This window comes from Pelodiscus sinensis, chromosome 2, assembly GCF_049634645.1.
Source record: "Pelodiscus sinensis isolate JC-2024 chromosome 2, ASM4963464v1, whole genome shotgun sequence".
In the NCBI taxonomy this organism is placed as follows: Eukaryota; Metazoa; Chordata; order Testudines; family Trionychidae; genus Pelodiscus; species Pelodiscus sinensis.
The window spans coordinates 19,618,867-19,635,894 of record NC_134712.1 but is presented as its reverse complement, the minus strand read 5'-3'; the positions used below and the strand labels follow the sequence as shown (position 1 = coordinate 19,635,894).

At 42.2% G+C, this 17,028-nt stretch overlaps 1 protein-coding gene across 2 annotated transcripts in view; it reads right to left on the bottom strand.

Annotated features, from left to right (window-relative positions):
- Window positions 1-17,028, bottom strand: part of ANXA13 (annexin A13) — a 42,011-nt gene that overhangs the window by 7,292 nt on the left and 17,691 nt on the right. For both annotated transcript variants that reach the window (XM_006137480.4, XM_025178691.2), the window contains 7 exons: window positions 9,887-9,962; window positions 6,910-7,004; window positions 4,424-4,594; window positions 2,814-2,847; window positions 2,643-2,722; window positions 562-630; window positions 232-333 (listed from right to left, as the gene is read on the bottom strand). In XM_006137480.4, coding sequence (XP_006137542.2) covers window positions 232-333; window positions 562-630; window positions 2,643-2,722; window positions 2,814-2,847; window positions 4,424-4,594; window positions 6,910-7,004; window positions 9,887-9,962 — 627 coding nt within the window. The remainder of the gene's footprint in view (window positions 1-231; window positions 334-561; window positions 631-2,642; window positions 2,723-2,813; window positions 2,848-4,423; window positions 4,595-6,909; window positions 7,005-9,886; window positions 9,963-17,028) is intronic.

The window sequence follows — 17,028 nt, the reverse complement described above, 5'->3', positions numbered from 1 at the left end:
TGCAAACTGATGTCAAATATCCATGACACCATTTGGGCTACGTCTACACTGCAATGCTATTTCAGAGCCCAGTGGGCTCTTACTCCATTTAAAGTGCAGAACTACAGCAGGAGCGCACCCCACTTATCGATGAATCAAGCAATTGATGGAAATTCCATTCAGTTGCCACCAAGCTCCAAACTGCACAATACCTGTTTCAGATAAGAAAAAGAAATCCAAAATAAAACTTACCTTTTCATAAGCTTGAAAGGTAGCTCTTAGCTGCATGTAGTTTCTCCTTGCTAAGACAACGTTGAAAACCAATTCGTCCGTTCCCCAGCTGCCTTCCCCTGCCTCAGAGATTGAATGTTAACATTTATGTTTAAAAAATATTTGTTGTTTTTCATATTTTTAAAAACCAAACATTGCAGTGAATCTAACGCATCCAATTCTGGTTGCACCCGACCATCTCATTGGTATAATGCTGTTTTCTTTGGGGCTGTGCAACATTTAGATGCCTGAGAAATACCATAAGCAGATAAAAACACTGACAATTGGGGATTCCTCCATTATTTCACTTACTTCATACAGATCTTTGGCATCTTTCTCTGCAAGTTCTGCATTGATCTCTAGCCCTTCATCTCGGTTAGCCTACAGAAACAGACATTGTGTAGAAAAAGAGAACACATCCTGGTTATTCTTGCACAGTAGAGCCTCAGAGTTATAAACACTTGAGTTAAAAACTGACCGGTCAACCACACATCTCCTTTGGAATTGGAAGTATGTAATCAGGTAGCAGCAGACACACACACACAAAAGCTAGTACAGTAATATATTAAATGTAAACTAATAAAACAGTAAAAGGAAAGTTTTAAAAAGATTTGATAAAGCATGGAAACTGTGTCTGTGCTTGCTTCATTTAAATTAAGATGATTAAAAGCATTTTTATTCTGCATAGTAAAGTTTCAAAGCTGTATTAAGTCATTGTTTAGTTGTAAACTTTTGACAGAATAACCATAACATTTTGCTCAGAGTTACAAACAACGTCTATTCCAGGTGTTTGCAATTCTGGGGTTCTCCTGTACTAGAATGGAGGCTTTTCTGACTTGTGGCTCAAGCCTGTTTTTGCTTTTTGATGCCATCTACTGACCATTGTTTAGTATTGTATCAACAAGTTACACCCAGCTAATGTCTATTTTGGCTTACCTTGTATCCCAACAATCCCGTTGACTTCAAAGGTATAAATCAGGGCAGAATTTAGCCCATAGTATTTGCAGTACTTGAGAAATGCTAGTTCACCAAGGCTAGTATACTGCCTACTGAAATACTCAGTACCTGTTACTTCAGAAGAAGGTGAAAAAATATTGTAATGTATCTAGACAGTCGTGCAATGCTGTATAGAGGAGGCATCCCAAGTGATGCCATTTTTTATCACATTTCTATTCCTTAACAGCAATCATGTGGCCCTGTACTCTTCCTCCCTATTTAACAATCAGAACCATTCATTAACAGCTGCCTTTTTCGTGTTGCTTTAATTTTCAACAAGAATTTCTAGTAATATGTATTAAGGGGATAATCAATGAATATTCCCTGCTTTGTCTCCCTAAAAATACACCCAGTAGGGTCAAATAAAACTACCATGGCTTCCCACTAAGAGCCTGGCTTTTATGTATTTAGCTGTGCCACTGTGGTGCCTTTGCTTCCTGTGTGCTCTACCATTTTCTCTTTAATCTCTACTTGCAGAAAGTGACAGTCATTGTGTGTTTTGTAGTCAGTGCATACTCTGCCTCTCTCCCTCATGACTTCATTTTTGTTCTTGTTTTAACTTAATGTAAAATAAAAGTAATTCTATCTGATATTATGTTTGCTCTGTTTGAATGGAAAAGCATAACAAGTCCCTTCCACCCTTTCTCTGTCTTGTCTATTTAGATTGTAAGATCTTTGGGGCAGGGACCAATGTTTCCTGTAAGCTGGGCACTTGTGCAGCCACTCAGGAGAAATTCAAATGCCATCCAGCTGCTTAGCACAGCGCCCACAGCTAGGTCTTATGTTTCTATTGGTGGTGCACAGCTGCACATGCCAAAGGGCACCTAAAATGTATTCTGTACATGGATAGAAAAAATCTGCGCACGTGTGGAATACTGAGCAAAACCCTCTTATGGAGAATTACCATCAATGGGTAAAATATGCCCTTGACAGAAAGAGGTGGGGAGCAAATGGTGAGAGCAGCCAAGGGCCATGATATTCTCTAGCAGTGTTTCTTAAAGTAACTTTTACTTACTTCCTGGTTCTATAGACTGGTGTTTCTGAAAGTGTTCCACGAAATCACTTTGAGAAACACATTAATTGGCCGCCCCGGTTTATTTACTGGCACCGCGGCCATGGAGCCTTGCAGCTCCCATTGGCTCCATTTCATTCTTTGCAACCAAGGAGAGCCGTTGGAAGTGGTGGCCCAGCCCATCTCATGGTCACATCCAACCTGAATTGTACTGAATCTACTTATGACACTAGATTTGGTTAAAAGGCGGTATATATAGATGTGTCCTGTAAAAAGCCTGTGTGCACAAAACAGATACTTATTAAATCTTCACTATTAGGTGGTGTCGAAAAAAAGAAGAGATCTATATCATGTAGGCTTGTCACGGAAATATTCCAACTCTTACCTGTAGCACAGAAAGCAGAATCTTCCTCAAGGAGCCACCTGTGTCGCTTTCTACATCCGACTCTAAATCCCGGTCAAAGACTATTAAGAAAAAAGTCTGTAAGATTTTTATTCACTGCTAAAGGCTGAGATTTTCTTTAAATGAAGGTGTTTTAAATAAAATATCACTTACGCCTTTTGTATGCTGCCTTTATGTCTACAATTTGCTAGGATAAGTAAACAAACAAAAGATCAGGTCAGTGACAGGTCCGTGTGGTCTTCAGATACCATAGTGGCGTACCTGGGATTAGATCCCAGATAGAATGATGACATTTATTGGGAGCTATGTAATAGGCCAGATCCTCAGTTTTCTCTAAGATTTCAATTCAGGAAAGCATTTAAGCATATCTTTAAATATATATTTCTTTAAGAGAGCAATTAAGCACATGCACGTGCTCATCTCATTGATGCATGTGCATGTCTCATGGATGTTAAACCATACGCTTAACTGCTATCCTATAAAAACCACAAGCAGACCTGAGGCACCTTGGAGACTAGGGCCTAAATGCCCTTCAAACTGCTGCAGTGATGCGAAGGGCTGTTCACACCATTCAGACATGCAGTTGAGGATTCCCTCAGCATAAGCGCGGTGTCATGTGTTGTGATGCACCCCTCAGACATCTGTCCCTCTCTTGTCCCATCTCTTCAAAGCCTCTACATATCCTTTGGGAGAGGGGTGCTGGAGGGTTGAGACGGAACATTCTGAGGTGATTCAGTGAGATGTTCTTTGTGCGTTTGGCTCTCAGGTGGCACTCATGCCACAAACAGCGGAAGTATTCTAAAGGGGAGGGGGGTTCTGGTGCCCAAACTGTGGTCCCACCTCGCCCGTCTCCCCAAGCTCCTGCCCTTGTGTCAGCCCTTCCCCTGAAGTCCCACTCCTGTGCCTCCTCTTACCCTTAACCTCTACTCTCTTGTTGCCTCTTCCCCCTAAGACTCTGCTTGCTGCTTGCTTCTCTCTGCCTCTTTCTCCCTGTTGCTCACCCTTACAGTGGGTAAAAAGTGATGGTGCCATGGCCCTCTACGCTCCCTTTCCCTTCCCCCGCAATCCAGTGTCTGACTCATGCAGTCCCAGAATCCCAGACATTATTCTGGTACTTCTAGGAATGGTGTGAGCCCATGCCTGCAGGTGAGACACCTCCCCCTCCTCCTCTCCATGTGACATTGCATGTGTGGTGTGTAAGGACATGCTGGCAGGGGCAGGGTGGAGCACTCTTCAAAATGTCACCCCCCCATCCGATATTAGACACAACAATGTGCATTTTTATCTCAGCCCTGGAGTGGGGACAAACTACCCAAAAAGAGGGCTGTCCAGTTTATAACAGAATAAATGGCCTGGCTATTTGGGTTTCTTCCTTACAAATATTCCTGATTCTTGTGTGAGGGGGATGATAGCTTTTTGTCTGCAGCTTCTAGAGCAGTGGTTTCCAAACTTTTCGGCATCACGCCCCCTTTTTGATTTTTGAGAAACCCTCACACACACCCCTCCCAAAAAAATAGCAGCAAAACTTGTGGTGGGATTGATGTGTGTGTGTGTGGCTGGGTCGCCTTGTGTCCCCCCTGGAATTTCTTCACGCCCCCCCACCAGGGGGGCACGCCCCCCAGTTTGGGAACCCATGTTCTAGAGGGAGACATACTCCACTCACTTGAGGAAGCAGGACAGACATAGCTTCTTCAAGAAGGCAGTTACCCTCTAGTCAGAACAGTACAGTAGGGAAGATATATAACAGTTAAACACCCACGAACCTTATTGACCCTAGTGCAAAGAATCTCAATAAGCACTGATTCATCTGTTCCTGCACCTTTCATTGCTTTCCGAAGCTCTCGGGCATCGTATTCACATGGACGATCCAACAGAGCCAAGGCTGTCTTTTCAAAATTCCCACTTAGTTCTCCTTTCAATACCTCTTCCAAATCCTAAGAAAGTAGCCCCAAAAGTTCATTCTTAACACAGAAAAATCATGAAGAAGAATTGAGAGGTAATGTTTACTATTGTTTGTGATTATTTGTCAAGTTAGTTGTGAACATTTCCTGTATTAAAGGAACTCTTTCCAAAATTCAGAGCAGAAAGGAAGGAGAAAACTTTAAATCCCTGGGCCTAGTTCTTCTCTCCCTTATGCCAATGATCATCAGGAGTCCCTCTATTGATGTCAATAGATTTATCTCAGTGTAAACTGCTAGGCAGTGCCGTGCCTTGAGAAGGTGAGTTGGGATCACTTGATACCCTATCTGAAGAAGCTCTTGCTATGTAAGCAAGAGGCAAATATTATTACTGTGCATGGCTGGCAGGGCCGGATTAAGCTGGGTGCTAGCCCGGCAGCTGCCTGGGGAGCCAACCTAAGGGGCGCAGCACGCTGGAGCCGGGGCCACGCATGCACCCGGGAGTGGAGCCGCGCATGCATTGCGTGCCCGCTGCCTGGGGCGCAGGAACGGCTCAAGCCGGCCTTGATGGCTGGTAAGGGTGATCACACCCAGAAGTTGCATCCTTTGGTTGCAAATACCTCAGAAATTCTCGTATCAATAGAACTGTAATGGCTAGGTCTGAAATTGGTTGTTTCAGACCACTTGGCTCAGTTCTCTAACATATGCTGCTTCACATACTACTCATTGGCTGTGTCTAGACTGGCAAGTTTTTCTGCAAAAGCACCTGCTTTTGCGGAAAAACTTGCCAGCTGTCTACACTGGCTGCTTGAATTTCCGCAAGAACACTGACGATCTCATGTAAGAAATCAGTGCTTCTTGCGGAAATACTATGCTGCTCCTGTTCGGGTAAAAGGGCCAGTGTAGACACCTCAGATTTGTTTTGTGCAAAAAAGCCCCGATTGCGAAAATGGCGATCAGGGCTTTTTTGTGCAAAGTGCATCTAGATTGGCACAGACGCTTTTCCGCAAAAAGTGCTTTTGCGGAAAAGCGTCCGTGCCAATTTAGACACTCTTTTCCACAAATGCTTTTAACGGAAAACTTTTCCGTTAAAAACATTTGCGGAAAATCATGCCAGTCTAGACGTAGCCATTGTGGAATAATTCCTTCAGTCCTTACTTTGGTAAAATTCTTATTGAACTTAGTATTGGGTTTGGCCTGTTGAAGGATTTTGGGCCCAATACGGCCACTCTTACTGACACTAATCTACACTGAGCTCTAATAAATTACAAATGAGGTTTAAGGTCTGCAGGATTTGAACCTACGTCTAAAATAAGTGTTTTGGAGGCTTTTTTTTTAAAATATTAAAGATTACTCAGACATTGATTGCATCTTTCCCTTCAGAAGTCAAGTACCAAAACAGATTTCTGACCTTTTGAATTTTATTGGCAATCTGTAGGTATGATTCTAATTTCACGCTAGTGTAAATCAACAGTAAATCCACTGAAGTCAATAAAAGTACACTAATGTAAAACTTGTGTAAATGATATCAGAATTGTCTTTCTGGATTTGCATTAGACTTTTGGGAATTTCCATTGCTACATTTACTATTTTTATTGTCAGTTCAGACATTCAATCTCACTGCAGTGGAGGCAAACAAAAATGATACCGTTTTAAAAGTTTCTGGAATTTGAGCATAAATGTCTGGCTCTACTGAATTAGATAGAAATAATTTTAATTGGAAAATGCAGTCTTTTAGAGCTGGTAAAAATTTTTCCACCCAAACAGTTTTTTGTCAGAAAATACTGAGAGGAAATTAAAAAATGTTGTGGAAATGTATTAATTTCATCAAAACTTTCTTGGGGAAATTATCGCAATGTTTAGATGAGACTGAAACATATTGTTTTGATAAAACTGAAATGTTTTCTGTTCACCATTTTGTCTTTAATGTTATTAAATTATAATTTATAATATAATATACAATTGAAGTGGTAAACATTGAAACAGAGTATCAAAACAAAACCTTATCATAACAAAATATTTTTGGAATATATCATTTTGTGAAATTTTTTCAGATTTTGACCTTTCATCCCAGATTGGGATAAAAACATATTTTGACAGCTCAGACTTTCCTATGCACCAGAAATTCCAAATTTCAGTCAATACTAATTTCTATTTACAAAGCTAGCTGTAAGGCCCAAGGCAATTATTATAATCAATATTTTAATTCACTTTGTAGTTCTTTTTTCAGAAACTAACTTCCTAATCCCATGTCTTTCAAAAACATGGCATTATCAAAAGTGGAGAAACATGGGGACACATTTCTAACAAGCATTCTGTTTGAAACAAAAGGGCTGTTTATTTTGGAATACCTTGCCATACGTGGTCTTGTACTTCTGTTTTATTTGTTGCCTTTGGTCTGATGATCGATTTGATAGGATTTCAATAATTGCCGTTTCATCTGTTCCTAAAAAAAATATACACCAGGAAATTGTTCAGAAACTGCCCACAGATTTCATTTCTTCTAGGAGAGGAAAAGATGAGCAAGCACTCTCCTGGCTAATTAGTAGAAAGTTAGTTTCAGAACATCACTTGGTGTTAATATTAACTTTTCTAGTATGTACCATTTAAAAAAAAATTTTAGTTTGCAACCAGTGCTTTGAACTGAAACAGAAATGCACCTAAACCAGTGGTCTCCAACCTTTTTACACCCAAGATCACTTTTTAAATGACAGAACAAGCCAAGATCTACCACCCATCCTTCCCCCAAGACCCCACCCCTTCCTTGAAGCCCCGCCCCTTCCTTGAAGCCCCACTCCACCCTCTCTATTCTCCTCCTCTCCATCACTTGCTATCCCCAACCCTTATACTGCTGCTTCCCCCCCCCCCCCAATTCTTCTGTAGGAAGAGGTTTTTCCAACATTTGGCCTGTCTAGATTGGACCAAATGTCAGAAAACCCCCTTCTTTTGGAAGCCCCCTTATTCCTCATGGAAAGAAGAATATAGGGGTTACCAAAAAAGCATGGTCCTGCATGCTGGGGCTTTGCTCCTGGCCACAGCTGGGGGGGGGGGGGGGGGGGGCTGTGTGGACTGGGGAAGGGGGCTTAGTAGCTTCCCTTTTTAAAATGTTCCCACACCACTGTTTTCAGCCCCTCAGTTGCCCCTCAGACAAGTATGTCTGCACTGCCCATTCCAGCCCTCTCCTAGACAGTGCAAATATTTTAAGTTCATTATTCCACATGTTTTATCAGGTCAATACTGACCAGTAAAGTATGAATATTTAAATCAATGGGTTCTGGTCTTTCTTCTGCTATGGCTTACCTTGATACCTTTCATTATTTTGAAGCCACCACCAAATGTCTCTAAATGAACTTGTCCTCTTAGCGCCTTCATGTAAGCTGTTTACCACCCTCACCATTTGCATTCATCAGGGACTCTGTGTTGGGAGGGGTGTTGCTCAGGGTACAGGGAAGGGGTAGCTGTGGGCTGTGTCCCGGGAGAGGTGTAGCTCAGGATGCCATCAGGGACTGTATCTGATGGAGTTCTCTGCCTGAAGGGCCCAGTGATTCACTAAGCCCCTAGTTGGCACTGTGGGGGATGTAGGTGAAAGGCCATTGCATACCATCCTACAGAGTCACTGTGGCCATTGGTATCCAGTGGTTCATGGACACTGAGGACTCTGTATCTGAGCCTAGAACAGTGGTTCTCAAATTGCAGTCCAGTTTGTCCAATAGTGGTCCATGTCTGCCTTTCAAATGGTCTGTGGCTGGAACTTAGTCTCCCTCCCTGCTCCCTCTCCCTACAGCAGTGGGGAGCCTGGGCTGGCACTCCAGCCTCATACTCCCCTCCCCATGAGGTTGCAGTGTCAGCTCAGGCTTCCTGCTGGGGCGGGGGGAGGTGGAGAAAGCCCCGACCTTCCTTGCTGGATCCGGCTTGCAGGGAAGAAGTGGAGCCAGAAGTGGTTCTGCACACTACTGCTTCCCTTCCCACTTCCATGGCCAGGGTGCAGGAGCAGGTTAGGGGTGCAGGGTTTCGGTGCGGAGTGATGCATGAATGGGGTAGGGATGCAGGGTCTGTGTGTGAGGGGGGACATTACGTTATTTTCACACCCCGCACCACTCCCAGGCACGTGTCCCAGGCATGGCTTCTTGCTGCTCCCATTGGCCAGTTTCCAGCCAATAGGAGCAGTAGGGAAAGTCTCCAGGCAGCACATATGCTGTTCTGCTATTCCCTCAGCTGGGAGAGGGGAGAGGAGGTGGCAGCTCATGAAACCATTTCTAGCTCTGCTTCCTTCCTGCAAGCTGGATCTGGTGGACAGAGTTCGGGCTTTCTTTCCCGCTCTCCCACAGCGGGAAGCCAGCGCTGGTGCTCCAGCTTTACACGGGGAGGTCTGCGAGGTTGGAGTGCCAGCACAGGCTCCCTGCTGCTGTGGGGAGAGGGAAGAAGGAAGGGGGAGCTGAGCTCCAGCTGCTGACCAGATGGTAGGTGGCTGTGGACCACTTCTGCAGTTCAAGAACCGCAGCACTAGCAAAATGGCTCAGGCATAATTGCTTAATTAATGGTGAGTTTCCATTAGCAACTGGAGATCTGTGGAAAGGTTTGCATTGAGCCAGATGGGCCATAGGCCAAAAAGTTTGAGAACCACTGGCCTACAGGATGCAGCGGCTGGTTGCCAGCCCATGAAGGGAAAGGACCTGGTGTCATCAGTCCCCCCACTCCTGAACATTTAATCATGCCCCCATCAGGAAAGATTAACTCAAAACTGATCAAGCAGTTGTTTTGCCACAAGTGTGCACTTGGACATATAACTTCTGTAACGCAGAAGTGCCCTATTGGTGCCAATGCAGCTAAACGAGGTTATGTCTACACTGCAGGCTTCTTGTGCAAGAAGCTTTTTGCAGAAGAGATCTTCCACAAAAACGTCTTGCACAAGAACGCGTCCACACTACAAAAACGCACTGCAAAAGTGATACGCTTTTGTGCAAGAGAGCGTCCAGACTGCATGGACACTTTCTCAAAAGAAAGCTCTGATTGCTATTCACAGAACAGCCACCAGAGAATCTGTGCTTTTGTTGATTGGCTCTTTTTGCGCAAAACGCCCCTGTTGCTCGTCCACACAACCTTTTGGCACAAGAACTCTTGTGCAAAAAGGAGTTATTCCTCATAGAAAGAGGAATACCAACACCACAAAAACCCCTCTGTTCTTTTGAGTTACTGTAAATTTACTTGTGCTAAAACACGCTTGAGATGTGGATGATCTATGGGTTTTTGTGCAAAAATGGATATTTTTCTGCAAAAACCCTGTAGTGTAGACATAGCCCAATATGTTAAAAACAGTGACATTCTTACCCATCCCTTTGCAAGCTTTTTGTAGTTTCTTGGCATCCCGTTCTGCATTAAAATCATGATGGCGCCGAACGGTTGGCTAGAAAAACAGAGGCAACAATCAGTGGAAAATAAATACAATGAACCCTACAAATTACGCTACATGGAATTTAGGAGAGGTTGCCATCTGATCTTTATTCACAAAGGTCCAAGCTCTCATGTCCTTTCTTAGTTTTTACGCACTTCTTAATTAGGAAAAGCTCTTACCGACTGACTTAGGTGTGTTGATCTGTGACTAGATTATGCAAACCTTACTCACATTGCTAAGCATTTACTCAAATAGTTCCATTGAAGCCAATGGAAATAAGTCATCACCAGCAGGAGAGAGGGATGCATGAACTAGCCCTGAGTGAACACTTCAGGATTTGTCCCATTGACAATGAAAAATATATTTAGCCTTTCAAATACTAGTACTAATGGATAAGATGGTCTCTGACTCAAATAGAACATGAGGATTGATGTTGTTACCGTCATTCATACAGCCAGTCTTTTTTCATACAAGTAATATTATTGATTTCAACGGGAATAGCCACATGGGTAAAAAATACTTGAATGAGGAGCTTCAAGCTATTAATTTGCTCTTTATAAGAGTTAAAATGTAGCAGCTGATCAGTATCACCCAATGGCAGCACCATGATCCAGATGACAATGAATAAATTTGGCAAAAGCTACTAAATGACCTACAAGCTCAAGTCCCTTGGAAACTTAGTGCAATTTAAATTCTCAAGTGCGTAAGTCACTTTTGAAAATGGGACTTCAGTCCTAAGTCACTTTCATGCTTTTTAAAAATTTACTTTTTAACACGTTTAATAAAGGTCACATTCTTGTGCAAGGAGAGGTGTCTTCTGCATTCAAATGAAAATGCTGCAACTTTGTCTCCGTAGACCCCTTTGATTGCTTTGGCATTCATGTAGTTGCAAGAGGCATCTTTTATTGTTATTCTTTTTCAAAATTGTCAGGCTTAAATAGTTTTAGTTCTGATGAAAAGATTGTCAGTCAAGGATAATGAATGGCTCTTTCCAAAAAAACAGGTGTGTCATAGCAGAATAAATCTCCCTGCACTGCATAGCCAGTCTACCTCAATACTTTACTGAAGGGATCAGGTCTGGCCATTAAGTCCTTGGTGCCTCTGAGCTCACCCAAAATCATGTCAATTAGTGCTAAATGTGACTGTAACAAAGGTTCTATTTGCTGAAATTATTTGTCAGCTACCCTTACGTTTTATCATACACACAACAATGTAATGTTTCTTTTCTCAGGCGTCTTTCCTTGATTTCAGGTGACAAGATATTAACACTTTCACTACCAGACCATTATCCTAGATTGTGATTTTAAAGTTACATGTTGTTATACAATATGAACAGATAGCAAATCAAGTCCAGCAACAAGGGAGTTACTTGACTAAACCTTTGAATAATTGTAAAAACAGACCCACCTATACATTAATATTTTCGGTTGTAAGTTTTAATTTTTTTTAATTATTCCAATATAAAATTCTATCAAAATGTGAAAGAAAACACAAAGCTACTGTAGCTGAACTGATGTTGTTGGATCCAAATATTTCCATTGTAAAAATATATGGTTGTTATTGCTTTGATAGAATTACACACGACAGGCATACATTTTTTAATATGTGGCTGAAAATACAAATTAAACGGATGTTCGGTTTCTTCATTCCTTACAACTGATGCACAGCATCTAAGTTATTTTCCTCTAGCTGATGATCGGAATAATTCTGAGAATAGAATTCACCTTTGTTTTTTTTATAAAATCAGGTTGTTCGGCAGCAGCCTAATTAGACTGAGTAATGAGCATAGGTTAATGGAATAATTGCATCTTACAAAACAATGAAAGTCTACTCTGAATATTTTTTTCCATGACGCAAAAGCTGTGTGTGCAATGGATCTATTCATCAAAGCCACAATACATGTACAGCATTGATGTAAGAAGAGTCATATAACTTGTTCCAGTTGTCATCAGCAAGTAACAGATTCAGTGTTCACCATGACTTACTCAGAATTCAATAGACCCTCAGCTGGTCTTATGAATGATGCTTTCTGTTGTTTGCCATACAGTGTTTATTCATCATTGTATTCTATTCTGTATACCATAAGCTATCTTGTGTTAATTGAAGGCAGGACTCAGGTTCAGACTTTGGTCATCCTCTGCATGTTGTGTAGTAATTGTTGTTGTCAGAAGGAGGTCACAGAGAACCGAGAACAATAGAATTCTGTGTCAATAGAACTGGTACAGAGGGAAAAAATATCCTGACCACCATTAGAAAACTCATATTGTGTCAGCTCTCCATGAAATTTTTCCCTCACAGGAAATATCTTTATTCATTTATGCTTTTATGAAGCCTGTAATCCGAGTTAATAAATGCATGAGACTCATTCTCTTTATAATATTGTTTTAGTCATTTGAGCTTTGAATTGACTAATTACTAGTACTATTCTGCACAGGATGTGTTATAGTTTGTAGATATGAGTTCTAAACTCCTCAAGACCTGGAAATAATTTATTAGCTGTCAAGACATATTAACAAATCACATACCTAAAGTCAGTTAAAAGATGAAATGACACAGCTTATTTATAAAGAAAATAAAATCTAGCTAGCTATGTCATCTCTTTTACTGCAATCAGGATAGAGTTTCAACTGCCTTTACCTTGTGTAGACTTTTACAATATAAATGAAAAATGGAAGCAAAACCATGACAAATCAGAATGGTAGCACTTTACAACCACTTCCTTCTCTCTTTCTCAAGTGAAAATGACTACAAAAAACTGCAAGGTAGTGGAGAATCAGCCTATTGAGTTCAATGAACTGTGAAAAAATTGCATCCTTTCTTGACTCAGTTGATCATATTCTATCCCCAGTTACATGGAAGTCAATTTGAAACCACTTGAAGTAACTGTTTTGGGACTGGAGCTTGGGCAAATGATTATGGAAGACCTGACAGTGGTTAGGGGTTTATTGGATTCTAAGCACTGGAAGGTTTTTCTTTACTAACAAACATTTCAGGCAAGATAGTACAAGTTTCATTTTCATTGAATCATAGAATAATAGAATACTAGAACTGGAAGGGACCTCAAGAGATCATCAAGTACAATCCCTTGCCCTCATGGCAGGACCAAGCATGGTCTATATCATGTCTGTCTAATAAATGTCTGTCTAACCTGCTCTTAAATATCTCCAGTGATGGAGATTCCACAACCCCCCTAGGCAATTTATTCCAGTGTTTAACCACCTTGACAGTTAGGAAGTTTTTCCTAACGTCCAACCTAAACCTCCCTTGCTGCAGTTTAAGCCCATTGCTTCTTGTCCTATCATAAGAGGCCAAGGAGAACAATTTCCAACCCCCCAACTTCCCTATGACACCCTTTTAAATACCTGAAAACAGCTATCATGTCCCCTCTCAGTCGTCTCTTTTCCAGACTAAACAAGCCCTGTTCCTTCAGCCTTGCCTCATAGCTCATGTTTTATAGACCTTTAATCATTTTTGTTGTTCTTTTATGGACTTTCTTCAATTTCTCCACATCTTTGTTGAAATGTGGTGCCCAGAATTGGACACAATACTCCAAATAAGGCCTAATCAGCGCAAAGTAGAGCAGGAGAATGACTTATCATTGTAATAAGCTGAGGGTCAGTAACATGGAGTCAGCAGGCCTGAATAATAGCCTATAACATAAAAACAGCAACAGGCTTGGAATCTAGCGACCAAGACTTTGGGTCAGTAACAAGGCAGCCAGGAAAGAGGCCCTTTTGAGAATTGTATGATTGTGTCAGTTAGGTCAAGCATGAAAGAACATAGGGAGGCATCAGATCAAGTACAGGTTGTAAGCTAGAGGGGAATAACAGAACATCTCAATAAGAAGCTTCAGGGGGTAGAAATGTCTTGGTACCAATGAACTCCCCACGAACTAATGTACATACTGACCTAGGTTCAGGATCTGGTTGAAGTTGACAGCATGAAGTATAGTAAGTAAGCCCCACTTCTGTTAGGAAAAGAGGTGATAACTAGGTAACAGAGGGTGGTAACTAGGTAACTGTGAGATGGTAACTAGGTAAGAGAGGGTGGCAATTTGGTACATCAAAAGTGATATAATTTATTTGTAGGTGTCTATAAAAGGGCACCACAAAGGATGATCACTAGCTGACCATGGGGGGATGCTATGGCATTAATGGGTGTTAGCACATTGTCATGGCTTACATCTGGTGTAGCAGTACTGTGGTGCAATCTATCTGCTGGCAACTATGACTGTATGTCGTTTGACAATAAATCTGCTTGGATGCTTTCAATCCTTATCTGATTTGTGGTCTCTGGGGCTACATCTACACTGCAGGTTTTTTCCACAAGAACAGCTCTTCTTGCGCAAAAATATGCCGGGTGTCTACACTGCACACACGTTTTTACACAAGTACATGTACAGTACAGCGTCGGAAAACAGGGCTTCTTCCGGAAGAGTTATTCCTCTCCCCACGAGGAATAAGCCATCTTGCACAAGAGCTCTTCCACAAGAAGGCAGTATAGACAGGCAACATGATTTTCTTGCGCAAGAAACCCCTATGGCTAAAATGGTCATCAGAGATTTCTTGCGCAAGAGAGCGTCCACACTGCCATGGATGCTCTTGCGGAAAAGCACATCTCTTGCACAAAAGCACATGGCAGTGTGGACGCACTCTTGTGGAAGACCTTTTGCACAAGAACTCTTGTGCAAAACAGTTCTTCCGCAAGAAGCCTGCAGTATAGACATAGCCTGGGAGTCTGTCGCGTTGACTCAAGTGCACAGGGTAAATGCGTTAGACAGGGGAGCATGCACACACGCAGCCAAAAGTTTATCATAATTGACGGAGTAGAGGACCTGTCAGGAAGCCATCAAGACGAACCCCGAATCCTGACAGAGAACGATTCTGACTGGATGACACTCGTGTCTTGCTCCCAACACTCCTGTTAGTGCATCCCAGACTCACGTTTGCTTTTTTTGCAACAGTGTCACACTGTTGACTTATATTTAGCTTGTGGTCCACCATGACCCCTAGATCCCTTTCTGCAGGACTCCTTCCTAGACAGTCGCTTCCCATTCTGTATGTGCGAAACTGATTTTCCTTCCTAAGTGGAAAACTTTGCATTTTTGAACTTCATCCTGTTTACCTCAGACCATTTCTCCAGTTTGTCCAGATCATTTTGAATTATAACCCTGTCCTTCAAAGCAGTTACTCTTCACTGGGACTACTTATGGGAGTGAGCTGCACAATTGACACAGATGCTGGATACACTGGGCCAGATATTGTAGAACTCTGTGCCCTCCTCTGCCAGAGCTGCACTGCATGTTGATGCAAGGTGGACTCTGCTATGCCCAGTTATTGTCCGATGGAATGTTTTCTCCCAGCACTTCAAGTGAAAGGTGCCCCCCTTTTCCTGTAATTTAGCTGAGGCCAAGCCACGAAGAGCCAGGGAGGCAAGACTGGCTCGCTAACCACTTCCTCATTTCTATGAGCCCTGCTCAGGGACAGTGGAAAATTGAGCCCAGCTTTCCCCAGATATTTTTGAAAATTTCAGAGGCATTTTATTCTCTTCATGTGCTCACACTCTCCAGGGCTATGTCTAGATGGCAGGTGGGATAGCTCAGTGGTTTGCGCATTGGCCTGATAAATCCAGGTTTGTGAGTTCAATCCTTGCAGAGGCCATTTGGGGCAAAAATTCATCGGGGATGGTACTTGGTCCTGCTAAGAAGGCAGGGGACTGGACTCAATGACCTTTCAAGGTCCCTTCCAGTTCTAGGAGATAGGCAATCTCCATTATAATTAGATTGGCATGATTTTCCAGAAATGCTTTTAACAGAAAAGTTTTCTGTTAAAAGCATTTTCGGAACAGAATATCTAGATTGGCACGGATGCTTTTCCGCAATCTAGATGCACTTTTGCGCAAAAAAGCCCCGATCACCATTTTCGCGATCGGGGCTTTTTTGTGGAAAATAAATCTGAGCTGTCTACACTGGCCCTTTTGCGCAAAAGCTTTGTGCAAAAGGGACTTTTGCGTGAACGGGAGCAGAATAGTATTTCTGCAAGAAGCACTGATTCCTTACAGTAGGAAGTCAGTGCTTTTGCGGAAATTCAAGTGGCCAGTGTAGACAGCTGGCAAGTTTTTCCGGAAACGTGGCTGATTTTCCGGAAAAACTGGCCAGTCTAGACACAGCCCAGTAGTACAGTGACAAGAGCCTTCTAAATAGCATGGACAGATGGTTTAGCAATTTCTCTTTTTTAGATAAATAATTTAAAAAGCTTAGGCTTTTATGTATGTCTATAGGCTTCAGGGGGGTAGTCGAGTTAGTCTGTTTCAGCAAAAACAACAAGGATTCCAGTGGCACTTTAAAGACTAACAAATGTGTTAGGGCATAAGCTTTTGTGAGCTACAGTCTTTTGAGAAGAGGCATGTAGCTGCCGTTATCTCAGATATGGCATGCTGCCAAGTCAGATACATCATTTCTTGGGAAGAAGAAGCAAGATGAATAGTATCCTAAACGTGGCCTCTTTGTTTATTACCTTTTATGTTATTTGATTGCCTCTTGTTAGCAACTTTGGGGTCCAGTCCCTCATTTCAACCTGTCTTGTGTAGTCACACCTGTTCAAAGTGAGTCTATAACATTGTCATTTTCCTTTGCTAGTATACCTTATCTACAGTGCTTTCCTAGGCTGCGTCTAGACTGGCATGATTTTGCGCAAATACTTTTAACGGAAAAGTTTTTCCGTTAAAAGTATTTGCGCAAGAGAACGTCTACGCTGGCACGGATGCTTTTGCGCAAAAGACATCTTTTGTGCAAAAGCATCTGTGCCGGTGTAGATGCTCTCTTGCGCAAGAAAGCTCCGATGGCCATTTTAGCCATCGGGCTTTTTTGCGCAAGAAATTAACTTGCCTGTCTACACTGGCCATCTTGTGCAAAAATACTTGCACAAGAGGGCTTATCCCTGAGCGGGAGTGTCAAAGTATTTGCGCAAGAACCACTGATTTTGTACAGTACAAAGTCAGTGTTCTTGTGCAAATACTCGCGGCCAGTGTAGACAGACGGCAAGATTTTGCACAAAAGCAGCTGCTTTTGCGCAAAATC